Raw genomic sequence first — 14,357 nt, forward strand, 5'->3', positions numbered from 1 at the left:
ACATACTAAGATGCTCAACACAAAGCAGTGAAAGATCTGTTACTTTACAAGTACAAACATGTAGGAAGTGGAAAAAAAAAATTAAAGTCATGCTCAGGGGTCAAGGGACTATTTGCAGAATATTTAAATGAAATCTTCCAAGAGTTTTTTCACAAGTCTGTTTAATTAAGGTGCAGATTAATTATTACTCCATGTAGAACAGAATCAGTTAAGAGGTATCTCCTATGCTCTTCTATTTATCAGTGTCTGAACACAAGGCCTCAGTGGAAATAAAATGCTAGCACCAAGTAAATAACCAACAAATAATATCTTTAAATGCATTGTTGGTACAGTATTATGACCGTTTCCTTACTATTTGATGATTACTTAAATAATGCTTACATTATGTTAATGGCACAAACTGGCAAACCAGAGTATAAAAGTACTGCTCTTCCTGTCAACTAGTCTTTAACTAACGACCCTACCAAGACCATAAAAATGCTGCTTTTAAAAAATTTACATTGCTAGTAATAAAACACACTTTTATATGAGTCTTTCTAGATACCAGTTTTGTGCAGTTACTGCGGACAAGTGACATGAGAGGTATGAAACACATTTATGTAGAAATACATAAATATTTCAATTCAAACAAATCCGTCGTACTCTAAGAAAACCTTGCCTGGAAGAATATCAATCTGCTCTGTATTCTTCCTTAATGCCTCCTCAAGTAGCATTCACTTACTATTTTCACAGTGAAGGGCAGGATTTATTTCCTCTTTTGTACCCGCTGTCCAGCACAAGAAGCACTACTTAAAAAAAGGATTATAAAGCCATGATTCATTCATGCGTCACTTAAGTCGACGCATATTTTCGTCTCATCTATAACATGCATGTTCCAGCTCTCCTTTCAAGCAAATGCTGCTGTTTGTGCCAAAACCAGGGCATTTTAGGGATGTGAAAAATAACTCTGGGACAAGATACAACAATGCTGGATTCACTTAAATTAAAAAAAAAAAAAAAAAAAAAGGAAGAAAATAAAAAAAAAAAGGTGACTTATTGACTTATTGGAAAGAATACCCAGTAGTATTTATGCCATTAGAACCCTCTGACTTACCACACTACAGGAAAAAAAAAAAAATAACCCTCCTTTACTTGCCTTGCCAGGAAAATATACACAAACCTATTTCCCTCTGGTCAGACTCCAACTGAAGACAGCTGCTTCTGGCAGACAGCAGCAATTCTTTGCAAGCACCTCACCAGAGCCCCGGCCTACCTTCCATCATGTACCATTCCATCACCTTAGAATGCAGGAGCACAAGCTTGTTCATACATTCCAATTACGGTTTTCCCCTTACATCTCTGGGTCAATTTTCTTAAACTACCAAATATGGCTTAAAATGTCTGCTCTCAAATGACATTGAGACACATCGGATCGGCAGGAACACGGGAGATCTCCAAATTTCATTACGGTATTTAACAGAGAATTCTTAAGGCAGATGTTGCTGGAAAGGAATCATCGCCTGGAAATCAGTGTTAATTGCAAACAGAAATTTGATTGTAGGTTAGCACAATTCAATAAAAACCGAAAGACAGCACTGCACAGTGGAAATGCCTTACAAGTGTCTTTACAGAGAGGAAAAAAAAAAAAAGAACAAGTCCAATTTGGAAAGCGTGACTGCTTGCTTATGTTCACCTTACCAAAGGCAGGCAAGTTCACTACCAAATCACCTCGATGGCTCTGTACTGCACTGTCAGTACAACTGCTGCAAGAAAATAAACTGAGGTTCTGAATATCCCGTCACAGCAGATCTTAGTAATGTTTCTGATGATGGAGACTGACTACCCGTCACGGGAAGCAGCATCTGATGGTCTTCAGTCCCAATGGGAAGAGGAAGTGCTAAAGACATCTCAGAGGGTTTCACATCTATGGACTCCGATAAAGGACTTTTCTGACTCTGAATGGATTCTTGTTCATTGAAAGAATTATCAAGTGCATTAGAATCAGGTGGAGTTTCAGATCCTGGGGAAGGAAAGAAAAAAAAAAAAAGAAAAGAAAAAAAAAAGAAATGTTCAAAAGCTCTGTCTGTCTGTCAAAACAAACACTTGATGTCACAGACTGCCTGGGCAGCTGGGCTATCAGCAGCTTCAATGCGCAGCGAAGGCAGAACGAGCTGTAAATACAATGTAAGCACTGAGAATCATGTCCTCTCTGCTTGCAGCATGACCATTAGAGACGGACAATGCATTCCAACTTGATCTCTACTTGGCATGGTACAGAAGATAACAAATCCTTGACATGACAGTGAACAAAGGAGCTCTGGAGAAAATGTAATTATGAAGGTTTCCTTAAGATTTTCCACCCCAGAAAATCTAAGAACTGTAGCCACATCCAAGCATCTTCTTTTAACCAGGATACCAACATACAATACATCACGTATCCATAAACTTCTTTGGAAGAAACCATTTGTTAACTCCATTCCAGCCAGACCTCATACAGTTTTTATCCAGTTACTTGAGAAATTATTTTCTTCTCTTAATTGAAATCACTGTTAAGAGATTCCTCACTGCCTTCCTTTTTCAGTGTAGTATGCCACTGCTCTTGGACTGCTTTCTCATTAAGCCACCTGGGATATTTGACCCCTTCTCTACCAAATGGTGCTCCAAAGCCTGCTGTTTCAGTGCTGAAGCACACCTGTCTGCCTTCTGTCTCTCCATGAGAGCTGACCTGCCTTGGCTGCGCAGCTCTCCTAGCTCACACCGCACTGGGCCCTCTCCACGCTCGCTGCTGGCTTCCACTGGCTTCAGGCTGCACTGGGGCTTTCCTGAACGGGGCTTCTCAAGGTTTTGACATTCAAAGCTGCCTCTGCGTAATGAGGTGTACGGAGCAGCCTGGTGATCTGAACATCTCTGTGCTTTGTACCACAGGCAAGTAACGTATGTCAAATTTCCTCCTAATAAAAATCTGGTGACGGGAATAGGAATCGAATGCATTTGAAAAATGTTAGAGCAATATTTGCAGCTGGGAACATTTTGCCAGCTGGTCTGATCTTGTGTGTTTGCTAATCCAGCTCAGACTTGGATTAGTCTGATTGACTGCATATATAAAAAAATCTTTCCCTGTTACCTTTAAAATATTCGTGCCTTCAAGATGTAAAGTAATTCTTCTAACCAGGATGCCTTGTTCACCTCAATCACTACCCTCATAAGGATATACTCCTAAAACATATTCAGAAGAGGTAAAAAATTTCCTACCATTAGGACTCTGCCTTCATGTGGGAAGCTCTCACAAGTTACCAGGACAAGAAAGTAAATATTCACATACAGAAATTCTTGTCAGCAACTTGTATGTTGCTCAATATGTGTTTGCTATAGCAATGCAAATGCTTAAAAATGTGTCTTGAATCTACTTTAAAGCACGTACTTTATGCTTTAAAAGGTTTGGGTATGTCTATAGTGGATGCTTTTGAAAGCTACTATCCACAAGTATTTTATTTTCTAATGATGAGCAAAAAAAAAAAAAGTTACTCGGCATAGAAGACGACAAAATAGTTAATGTGGTTTCTTAACCTTTCTTTGCACAAGGAACTCACCTGTGTGAACTTTTGTTTTGTGCTTCTTAAGATTTTTTATGTCTGTGTAAGAATTTCCACACATCTCACAGATAAATGGTCTTTCACCTGAAAAAAAATGGTTTGATCATTAGAACAATCGTGAAATTGAAAAAAAACCACAGAGATGTAGGATAACAGATTTCAATGTTATATTTTAAAATACAAATTTGTAGCTCTGTTATTTTGCCTGTGTCTGTATTCAGAATACAGTTGTTTCCAAAATAGATTAAAACAAAGCAAAAAACCCCCCTCAAAACACCGAACCCCATGTCAGAAGAAAAGCCATGATCATACATCACCACCTACACTGTTACACAACCTCTGAAAAAGACAATTAAAATAATTTCACAGATATTTTCTTTAAATTATGTTAACACAGAGATACATAAGTTAAGAAACTCTGCTGCTTTCAAGGGCAGCACAATAGGGTGTATTTTACAGGCAAAAGGGTAAAGGTGGAATATTATTTATAGTGCAGGAAGCAGCCTGTCTGGAAACTGACCTGTATGGGACCGGAAATGTTTATTGAGCTCTCCAGAGGAAATAAAACTCTTCTCACAAATGCCACAGATATATGGCTTCTCTCCTAAAGGAAACACAAGGAGTTTGTTATTTCAGCATATAAACCAGAACACGCATAAAGAACAAATCAAAATGAAACAGAGGTAACGTCCATCGGGAAAAAGAGCTCCCTAAATTGGAGTCAAAGGGAAAGAACATGAGAAAGGAGCTGGATGACACTGCCAGAGGTAACTCTCAGTCTACAGATTTCCGGGTCATTACCTATCTTCAACCCCTCTGCAACTCCTCCCTTGCCAGGCCCATTCCAGTACCGCAGCACTGTCTCCCCTTACCTGTGTGTTTTCGGGAATGGGTGATGAGAGAACTGGAGACAGCAAAGGCTTTTCCACAGCTGTCGCACACGTAAGGTTTCTCGCCCGTGTGGCGACGCACGTGGTAGGTGAGCGTGCTGGCCTGCGCAAACCGCTGGCCGCACCGGTCACACACGTAGGGCTTCTCACCGCTGTGCTTCCTGCAAACGAACGCAGACATCAGTGGTCTCCAGGCAGAAAGGGAAGCAACACCCGCAATCGAGTAACTTCCCTCAGTCAGTACTTTATCCGCAAAGTTCCTTATCCTAACGTTCTGTGAACTAAAATGTAACAACTGTGAGTGTGGTTTTGAGTTAGCAGTTTCTCACGGAATTAAATTCCCTGTCTTTTGACTCTGGGAATCAGCGCATCCGTGATTTCAGTGGCAGCCGAACTCACCTACAGGCTCTGCACGTGTAACATGCACCATGAGAACTCGGTATGTTTTGCATTATAGCGTACTGACGGATAAAATGATGATTCCTAAGAGAGGGATGTAATTCCCGGTCCTGCCAAAAATGTAAAAAGCCCCATGCAGGTAGCAGCGAACAGTGAGAACGGTTCTGTTTCACTTCCCACAAGGAACTCTCCTCTTTGGTGCTACAAGCAGTGTAAAACAAAACCCACATCACTGCCATAAGGATACCAGTGCGTAGGCTCTAACATTCATAAATCACAAATCGCTTCCCTAATGAGCAAGTACACAGATGTCATTATTCTGTTACGCAGTGTGAGAGAAGACCCACGAGAAAAGGAGTTGAAATGACCAAATTATGTGAACGTGTCACTCTTGCTCGCATCAGAGTAAATGATTCCACTTAAATAAACGCGTGGATAAGCATTTGCAGGATCTCACTTTTGCCTACCTGGCATGAATCTTCAGATTGCTCGAAGTTGCAAACTGCAGATTGCAGACATCGCATTTGTATGGTTTCTCTTCTCCATGATGCATCCGACTGTGGAACACTAACTGGCACTTCTGAGCAAAGCCTTTGTCGCATAGTTCACACTTGTATGGCTTCTCCCCTGGTGAAAAAGAAAACCCTTGTGCTCTCCGCGCTTACGTAAGAAAGCTTTCCAATCCCCTGCCTGACCAAAGCTCAAGTGTCTGATATAATACTTCTTACAAATAACAGCTTGGAACATCCTGTAATCAGTCCACCGAAGTGGAACATGCCAGGAATACGGTGGATAACAGGCTATTTTTTAACACATTACCTTTTGGGAAAAAAAGGTAATAACGTTTTTAATAATGCCATTTCCCCCACATTATTTTAAGAATGCTACTACTACATTTTTCAGACTTTCTGCTGATTACGTCTCTTCATGATTCTGAATATTCAGGCTGAACAACCAGTAAATCATCTGCTGCTTCTTGCCTGTCAAGCAGCAACAGGTCTTCAATGCAGTCTAGGGCTCGCTAATTTCTCATTGGCATCTGCTGTGGAATGCCACAGGCACTTCTCTGACTATTGGTGTTCTCTTAGCGGTCAATACTCTCATGGAGCAGATCGTGCAACTCCGCAGTCTTAGACGACAGTATAGAAGAGCCTATCTCTGCATTTCTACAGCAGTGCAAGATCAAACTAAGAACGCAACAATTCTGAAGTATGTTGTGTACAGAAAAACTTCAAAAATAAAAGTATTAGACATCTAACCTGCCATCGAACAACCAACACCATGAAATTCCCTACCTACTCATTCCCAGTACAATACCATCAAAAGCATAAAGCGCAGCTGACTTTCCTGCCAGCAAACTGTCCCTGAATACTGCTCCTAAGCTTCATCTCACACACGAATCTTTAGTCACTGGCTGACAGTACTTGCAATCCTCTCCCTCGGTCAGAGAAAGAGCAAGGTGTTCTCCTGCAGCTGTACTTCAACACCTCCTACTTCACCTCTTTACATCTTCACAGCTCCCCGGAAAGAGCTCCACTGCAGGCCCCTGCTCAGAGTTTTCCAAAGGAGAAAAAGTGCCAAGGTAAACAATTTTTTTTTTATCTGATTCACTGTTACTTCAGAATTCTGAATGCCAGCCACAAAAAGAAAACTATGTAATCCAGGTCCCTCTGGCGCTCACTGGGCTAAGAACAGCAGCAAAGGCAATGGCAGAACAGCAGCTATGCCAGATCAGCTTGAAGAATTAACTAACTCAGCATCAAGTCTTCCATCCCTAGGGAAGAACATGCAAAAAGACAAGCACAGTACTTCTCCCGTACGTCTTCCCAGGCTCCAGCAATTTGCTCTTCATAATCCTTTTAAGTCAGACTTGTTACCTGATGTTTAAGTGTTCATAACTGATTTTTCTTCTCTGCTTTGTCAGGTAGCTCTTAAAACACAAACTTCTGTAATGTTATTGAATGCAGAGATCGTAACACCATCATACATTTCAGCTGCACATTTTACTAAGTAAGATCCCAAATCCTGTAGTAAATCAGCCACCTTCCCTACCTTTTTTAAGACCCTATGGGAGAAGTTACCTACTTGTCACAAGATGGCATTTTTCCCCACTTTTGTCATCAAACATATATTAGGATTTGACATTTTTAAAAAAGCAACAGGAACAAGTACAGCGAGTTTTTCATGCTCTACTGGCAATAGTTTTTGGCACTCCATCACTCTACGGAGTTAAAGGACAGCCAGCTCTTCTCAGTCTCTCCGTAAATCAAGATGCTCAGACTAATAAAGCCCTCCCTAGCTACTTAAAGTAGAAACTATACTGAAAAATGCTGAAACACTTCATGCTCCCAGGATATAGGTACCATCCCCATATGCGTACCAGCAGCAAAGTTTCTAGAGGAAGAAGTCAGAATGCAAAGATCTTTCTAGCCCTGCGTTCACAGGCTGTGAGACAAGGCCAGCGGCTTACCTGTGTGAGTTCTTACATGTGTTTTCAGCTGATTGCACTGGGTGAATGCCTTCCCACAAAGCTGACACACGTATGGTTTCACTCCTTTGTGTATTCTCATGTGTCGACGGAGGCTACTGGCTTCTGAAAAGACTTTTCCACACGTGTTGCACACTGGCTTAGCTTTGGAGTACTTCTGGTCAAGTTCTTCCCCTGAACTCTCCAGCTGGTAAGCGTTCTTTTCGCTGGCTATGTTAGACATACAGTGCTCCTTCAGCGCACAGCTTTGCTGAGGCTTTCCCCGTTTCTGTTTCGCTGCAATAGTCTGAACTAGGATATCCTGCGCTGCCAGCGTTTCGCTTTCCACCACAGCTGCCAGCTGTAGTTCTGAGTTATCGCTGCCTTGGGCAGCCTGTTCTGTGATCTGGGTGGCCAGCTTATTTGCATCTAAAAACATCTCAATGGATGCGTTCTTGGTCACATCGTTCTGATATTGTACGGATTTATTCTGTATGCTTTTGGGGGAGCTGAAATTCTTCTTTCGTTTTTTGGTTGGAGGAGATTTCTTTTCTAAAGCTGCTTTCTTTGCCTGTGGTTGAACCAACTCTGCAGAAGCAGCGTCTGCTTTCTCCCGATTATTGTAGTCTCGGAGAGTCAGAAGGCAAGCCTGCTGATTCATTTCAACGTTTCCAGTGATACTGGACGTCTCCGTAGAAGAGGGATTAGCAATAAAAGCAAAGTCTTCCATCTTGATTTTGCATTTAGCGACCACTTCTTCTACTTTGAGATAGTCGGCAGCCTGATGAATTTCTTTAACATTCCAGCTGCAAGAAAACAAGACTTGGGTGATAATATTCTGGCCAAAGCACACATGTGTTCTGTACCAATTTTACAGAAAACAGGCAGCACAGCTACAGAAAAGTTACACCGTCAGAAAACTTTGAGAACATACACAGCAAGCTCTCATCTCTCAGTGCTGCAGAGCTGCGAGACACTAGTATGACAATTACTCCCAAACCGATGGCTCATGCCTAATGGGGACTGCAGACCCACAAAACGGAGGATTTTATTTCCAGTTACATGCCTTTTCTAGAATTTTTAAGTTAAACGTCCAATCGTAAGTTGGTAAGGCTGGACATGGAACTGTTGGTCCAAAGAGCTCAGAAATCACAGCATGAAGGGATAAAAGACTGGAGAATAGAATGCATAAACTGCTATTCTGTAATCCTTCTGCCAGAAGTCTTAAGTAATTCGCAAGCACTGCATTCACCTCAGCACTTCTGTGAGGCAGGTATTAATCTTGTTTTATAAAACGATTTGCAAACAGTCTTAATTCTGTATCAGCTGTGCTCAGACAACATTAACCCCAAGGAAGTCCTCATTTAAACTGCTACGCTCTATTTTTCAGTTCCTGCAATGCAGGCCTTGATCATTTAGAAAAAATTCATCTGGAAAAGGTCGCAACATGTAGCAGCAGTGCATTTACGGATTTACAGCATTTTAAAGAGAGATTAATGGTAAACAATATCATTCTAACAATCTGTTACACAGTAATGTAATTAAACAGTAAGTCACTAGCCGCAATTACTCTCTGCACACGAATACAACTGGTTTAGAATCCTGTACTCTACTAGCACAGAGTTCACCGCACACTCTCCTGGTGTCACCCATGCACCCACCAGCACGGAAGACAACAGAATTTGCAGACCATTGGAGCAGTCACCTAAAGGGACACAGCAAAAGATGAGGGGTGCACATGGGCAGACCTGCAGCTGTCTTCTTTAGCCAAATAGTTCTCCCTGGGTGAGAACAGTACTTTCACCTTCCTCTTCCTTCACAGATCTCAGCTGCTCAGAATGAATCCAGAAACTCTCCTGCTGCCCCAGACAGACATCAGGAATGCTGCACGCTTCTGCTCATACGTGATTTGCAAAGCATTGATCGCCACACAGCTGTGTACACTGTTCTACTGCTGTTAATTCTTGCAGCCAATTTAAAAAAAAAAAACAAAAAAAAAACCAACAAAAAAACAACAAACCACACCACATCTGTGTACTTAAATTATCAAGTATGAGTTTTCAGATATGAATAGCAACAAAGCCTTTTTTAAAATGCATTTGACACCAGACATTAAGAAAGGAGTTAAAATCCTGGCCTACATAGTTCTAAGCAGTCACACTTCCCTCATGAGGGATAATCTCTTTCTCTGCGTGAGAGAAAAGCACTGCAAAGAACCCTCACTGGACGTGAAGCAACGCAAGAGGCACAAAATTAACACAGTAAGGGGGGAAAACATTTTTTCTGTGACTCCTTTTGGACACTGTAAGATTTTCAGCAACAGATCATGCAAATTCTAACAAACATTTTTTTAAAATCATGCCTATCCTTATGCATTCCTTGGACTTTAGTCTCTACTGTATATACAGTTTCTGTGTGTTCTCTGCAAAAAAGGACTTCTATAATCCCACTTCAGAAAGAATACACTTATCCTTCCCTCTCCTGGTAATCCCATCAGATTGTTAATCCCTTCCGATCCAGAAAGACTCTGAGAGCAAAACTACCAATCAGTGAAATATCAGCCAACACACCTTTGTCGTGGCACTCACGTATCATGTGGTATTTTAAAACACATTCACGAGTTGAAGATGATCTGTTTATATATATCGTATCCACTACTATTTGTTCCTCCAGAACTTATTACAAAGAACAAAAAAGCCCAGTACTGCCTTAAGACAAAGTTTCTTTCCCTATTTTCTTTCCCCTTTTAATAGCATTTGTTACCTGTCAAGATTTAAATTTCCCGTATAAATAAACTCCAGGAGTTTTTGGAATCCATCAGCTTTCACTTGAGTCTGATCCAAAACAACATTATTGTCAGACGCGTCTCTGTAAAATGCGCCGAAGTACTCGCTGAAAGATGCAAGCACATTTCTGTGTGCTTTGAACTGAAATTCACCGATAACAACAGTGCAGTCACAAAGAAAGCCGGCTTCTCGCTGCTTGTTCAGCCTCTCTAACAGGTGCTCACAGTGATGGGAATACTGCATTTTGACAACGAGCTGCAGCCTCTTTGCTCTGATCTGCGAAAGCAAAAAAGAAAAAAAGGATTCACATGCAAGATTTATCTTTGTTTTCCCCCCCTGACCAAGTTAAGTTAATGATTACAAAAAAAAGTCAGTTTTTGACTCCACTGCTGATCACTGCTGGACAGTTTGCGTGGCGGCGCTTCCGTACGAGGCACGGCGACACGAGTGGATCCTTCTCACCGGGGGAAGCTGCTGATTTGAGAGACAGAACGAGGGGCAGAGGGCACAGACGCGCACACTCAGAGGATTACCCCGGCCAAGCTTACGAGCTGTCCCGTCAGAACCGGGCTCCGAGGGGCTTGCTGCTGGAAGGAGCCACCCGAGGCTCGGACCGCGCCGCGCTCAGGCGGCGGGGGCAGCCGCTCCCCGGGGCACAGCCCCGCTCCCCAGCGCGGGGCGAGGGGGTCCTGACCGCGTCTCACCGCGAAGGGCCGCCGCGGGAGCAGACGGACGGACGGCGGACCCCAGCAGCCGCGGCTCCCCCGGCTCCAGCTCGCCGCGGGATGGGACGGAGCCCACGGAGCCCGCAGCGCCCTCCCCCGCCGTGGCCCCCGCCACCCCCGCGCCCCCTCGGCTGACCGAGCGCCGTCCGTGCCCCCGGTGCTGCCCGCCCACCCCGAGGGCCGCTGCGGGGCCGGGTCCGGCGGAGAAGGGCGGCGGCGGCGCCTCACGCACCTGCACAGAGTAAGGGAAGCGGCACCGTCGCGTCAGGCCGCCATGTTCTGATGACGGCAAGCGCGCCGCTTCCGGAATAGGACTTCCGGTGTCCCGCTGCTGAGGGCGGCGCGGGGCTGGGCGGCAGCGGTGGCACCAGCGACAGAGCGAAAAATGGGAGCGGGGCCACGACCCGTCCCGCTGAGGGAAGCGGGCAGGGCTGGGCTGCGAACGGCTTCCCGGGATGGCTGGGGAGGCGCGGACTACAACTCCCATGATGCAGCGCGCCGCGGCCGGGCCCGCCGTCGGCATGGCGGGGAGCTGTGCATGCCGGGAGATGTAGTCGCGGCGGGCGGAGCGGAGCACTGCGGGCTGTGCCCCGCGCCTGAAGCGAAGCGGGCGGGACGCGGTGGCCACGCTGCGTTCCCCGGAGGCCGTAACGCCACGGGCGGCGGGAGTGACCTAAGGCAGCTCCCCTGCACCCCGGATTGGTAAATAAAATGGGTTTGATTACTTGTGAGTGCAGCAGCGCTGAGGAGTCTGGCCGTGTCTGTGCTTCTGGTGAAAAAGAAACCCGTAAAAGTGCTTTTGCAGGCTCGGACTTGCCCTGCTGGGGGTTTGCAGCCCCGCAGGGTTCAGTTCTGATAACTTTCGCGAGAACTTTGAAGTGGAAGGCAAAAAACGGGCCACCCCTGCCGGTGTTTCCGCCCGGTTTCGAACCGGGGACCTTTCGCGTGTTAGGCGAATGTGATAACCACTACACTACGGAAACCCTGCTGGAGGATGGCGTCCCAGCGGCCGCTGTAATGGTGTTCCGGCGGCAGCGGCTTTGTCCCGACCCAGCCTCACGCCGGTGTTCACCCCGGGACCCAGGTCCTCGCAGAACCGCGACCTGTCCGCGCTGGCAGCTCCCCAAACACCCCCGAGGAGCCGAGGGCCGCCTCTCCCCACCGCAGAGGCAGCTGTGGGGTGTGCCAGGGGTGTCACCCGCCACCCCTGCTCTGTGCCCACCAGGAACCACAGCGCTGGTGCTAACGAGAAACTTTAAAATCTTGCTCTTCCCTGGAATACTCTAATGGATTTTCAATGTGTCTAAATAAAAAGCCAGTCTCACTTAATATTTCACACTGAAGTGTCATTCTGAAATGCTATTGCTTACAATGCCAAACTCACCTCCTGCTGCAGTTACAGTCTGGAAGGATTACTTTGTCGGGAGCGAAGCACAGACAAGGAGGAAGACAGCAACCAAAGGAGCTGAAAAGCCCAGGGAGATGAGGAGCAGAGTACGACAGGGGTCTTTGCCTGCTGACACCAGCAATGCGTGTGGGATGAGCAGGACAAATCAGGCAGGGCTGCCAAGGAACAGGGCAGGGCAGTTCCAATGGGCATTTGTCAGAAATCAGAATGAGAGAGCCCCAGCCAAGAGGAGAAAGGCTTGGCGCTGCTAGCCTCGCAGGGCTGGATCATAACGAAGCAGCAGCGAGAACGTGCAGGCACGCTGGGAGCTGAGCACAGAGTGCGTTACATCAGGCAGCGTCTCCTCTGCAGGCCTCTCGCTACAGCTGCAGCTTGGAAAATAAGGAAGTGACTAATCCTCCTGGATTTTCTAGGACACCAGGGCACTGAAATGCCTGATCTTGGAAGGAGCTGTAGAAGGGAACTTAGCTTTACCATCCTTTGCAAAGGGAAACACAAACCAGACCCCACTGGTGGGAGGAGTAAGAAAAGCCAAGAGAAATGAAACAGGAAAGGCTCCCAAAGAAAGCAGTGACAGGGAAGGGAAAAGGGAAACAGAAGAAAGTTGGAAGCAAGCAGTGACGATATTCTGTTGAGTCTGGCAGTGGCAGCTGCAAGATTTCTTAACTCTACTGCTGTCATCATGCAGAGGTTTCTAATAGCTGAAAGAATGCCTGCGTAAGAGGTGCCACAAAAGAGCATTTGGGAAAAACAAGCATCCTTACAAGCTCTTTCCATGCTCAACATCTCTCGGGTCCACATGGAAAAACACCTGTGGGAGTGCATTTGTGTTCTAGGTGGCACACTGCGATCACACACAACTGTAGCACCCAGCGTGAAAAGGCTGAGACTGCAGCCACGTCTCTGCCCGGTCGTGTGTTGGTGCAGTATTAATAACACCTGTCTTGGTCCTGCAAGGTCTTCAGCAGTCCCCAAGGATTATGTTTTAATAATCGTAAATAAACTAATAGAACACAAAATGCAAATTTACTAATGACCATGTAATATTATTGCTATAATAATACTTTCAGTCACACCTGGACAACCACAGCTAAAGGAGGAAGGTCCTGAGCGGTCTCAGCTCTCACAGCTGCTGAAGTTGCCTGACCTGTGCCAAGGCCAAATATCTTTTCAGTATTTTTTCAAAACGACACATGTAATTTGAATGTACATGAAGAGCTTTTTCCTAACGTACTTTATCTGGGACATCCCCAAAAAGACTACCTTGGCCAAGGGGAGAGGCTGACGGGGGTGGAAGAGTACACTATATTTTGTTTGATTCCTGGAGGCACCCAAAAGAACACGGAGTTGTCACGTCCTGGGGAGACAGGGAGGCTGTGGGGAAGAATGTCCATGATGATAATCTGAAGACGAAAAGTAGTGAGCAGACAGTGATTCTGCCTGAGGCACTGCTTGACTCGCTCGTTAACTGAGAAAAAAGGGCAGAGCTCTTCCCTGAGCACGCTGATGTACCAGCTCTGTGTGTCTATCCAGGCTGTGCTCATACTCTGTGCTCCAGATCTCAGCACAGGCTGTGTGCTGGACTCCAGTTCTGGTGTCATCCACAGCACATCGATCTTTGAAGGCTACTGCTTGCCCCGGCGTGTTCTCTGGCTTGACCTGGACGGCTGTGATCTTACAGAACGCCTAACACGGATTTTGAAAGAAAGCAGCACTTCACAAGTCGCCACAGCTGAGGAGCTGCCTGTACAAGGCATCAAAGAAAAATCATGTTATGCGTGCCTGAGCCTTGAGGAAGAGATGACTAAGAATCCTAGCGAGGTGGAAAAAACTTACCACCTTCCTAGTGGCCATGAAATTATGGTTCAGAATCAAAGGTTTTGTTGTCCTGAAACCACTTCCACGCACCTCATGTTGGCATAGAGTCACCAGGGATTGACAAGCTCTGCTCCAATTCTATCATGAATCATGATGTTGGCGTAAGGACTTAACTTCCACTCTAGTCCTTTCTGGTGGTTTTGGCCTCTTCCCCGGAGTCAAGCTGAATGCTTACACGAGAAGACAGTCTGCATGGTCCCAGGTGGTGTTAAGGTGAAAACCAGTGCTCATC

General features: G+C 45.4%; 1 protein-coding gene and 1 non-coding gene across 3 annotated transcripts; both read right to left on the minus strand.

The window, feature by feature from the left end:
* Positions 1–1,016: 1,016 nt before the first annotated feature.
* On the minus strand, positions 1,017–11,126 carry MYNN (myoneurin). 2 transcript variants are annotated; one of them, XM_086754495.1, is made up of 8 exons: positions 11,072–11,126; positions 10,092–10,390; positions 7,332–8,134; positions 5,329–5,488; positions 4,445–4,623; positions 4,093–4,176; positions 3,570–3,656; positions 1,017–1,999 (listed from the first exon to the last, which is right to left on the minus strand). In XM_086754495.1, the coding sequence occupies exons 2-8, from the start codon at positions 10,355–10,357 to the stop codon at positions 1,731–1,733; spliced, it is 1,848 nt and encodes a 615-aa protein (XP_086610621.1). In that variant the 5' UTR covers positions 10,358–10,390; positions 11,072–11,126; the 3' UTR covers positions 1,017–1,730. The 2 variants fall into 2 exon arrangements, with proteins under 2 accessions (XP_086610621.1, XP_086610622.1); XM_086754496.1 differs by lacking the exons at positions 10,092–10,390; positions 11,072–11,126 and adding an exon at positions 9,034–9,236.
* A 623-nt stretch (positions 11,127–11,749) lies between these two features.
* TRNAV-AAC (transfer RNA valine (anticodon AAC)) lies at positions 11,750–11,822 on the minus strand. Its single transcript has one exon. It is a non-coding gene; the product is annotated as a tRNA-Val (tRNA).
* Positions 11,823–14,357: the final 2,535 nt, after the last annotated feature.

Source organism: Chlamydotis macqueenii, chromosome 9 (assembly GCF_036417535.1).
Source record: "Chlamydotis macqueenii isolate bChlMac1 chromosome 9, bChlMac1.mat, whole genome shotgun sequence".
NCBI classification, from domain to species: domain Eukaryota; kingdom Metazoa; phylum Chordata; class Aves; order Otidiformes; family Otididae; genus Chlamydotis; species Chlamydotis macqueenii.

What these genes read in the sequence shown, in the direction of transcription:
- MYNN (XM_086754495.1), bottom strand. Translation starts at nt 10,357, where the DNA reads ATGCAGTATTCCCATCACTGTGAGCACCTGTTAGAGAGGCTGAACAAG. An exon ending in GGAAATTTAAATCTTGACAG is followed by an intron (nt 8,135 to 10,091) that starts GTAACAAATGCT and finishes GTTTTCTTGCAG; the next exon opens with CTGGAATGTTAAAGAAATTC. An exon ending in ACATGTAAGAACTCACACAG is followed by an intron (nt 5,489 to 7,331) that starts GTAAGCCGCTGG and finishes CTTTTTCACCAG; the next exon opens with GGGAGAAGCCATACAAGTGT.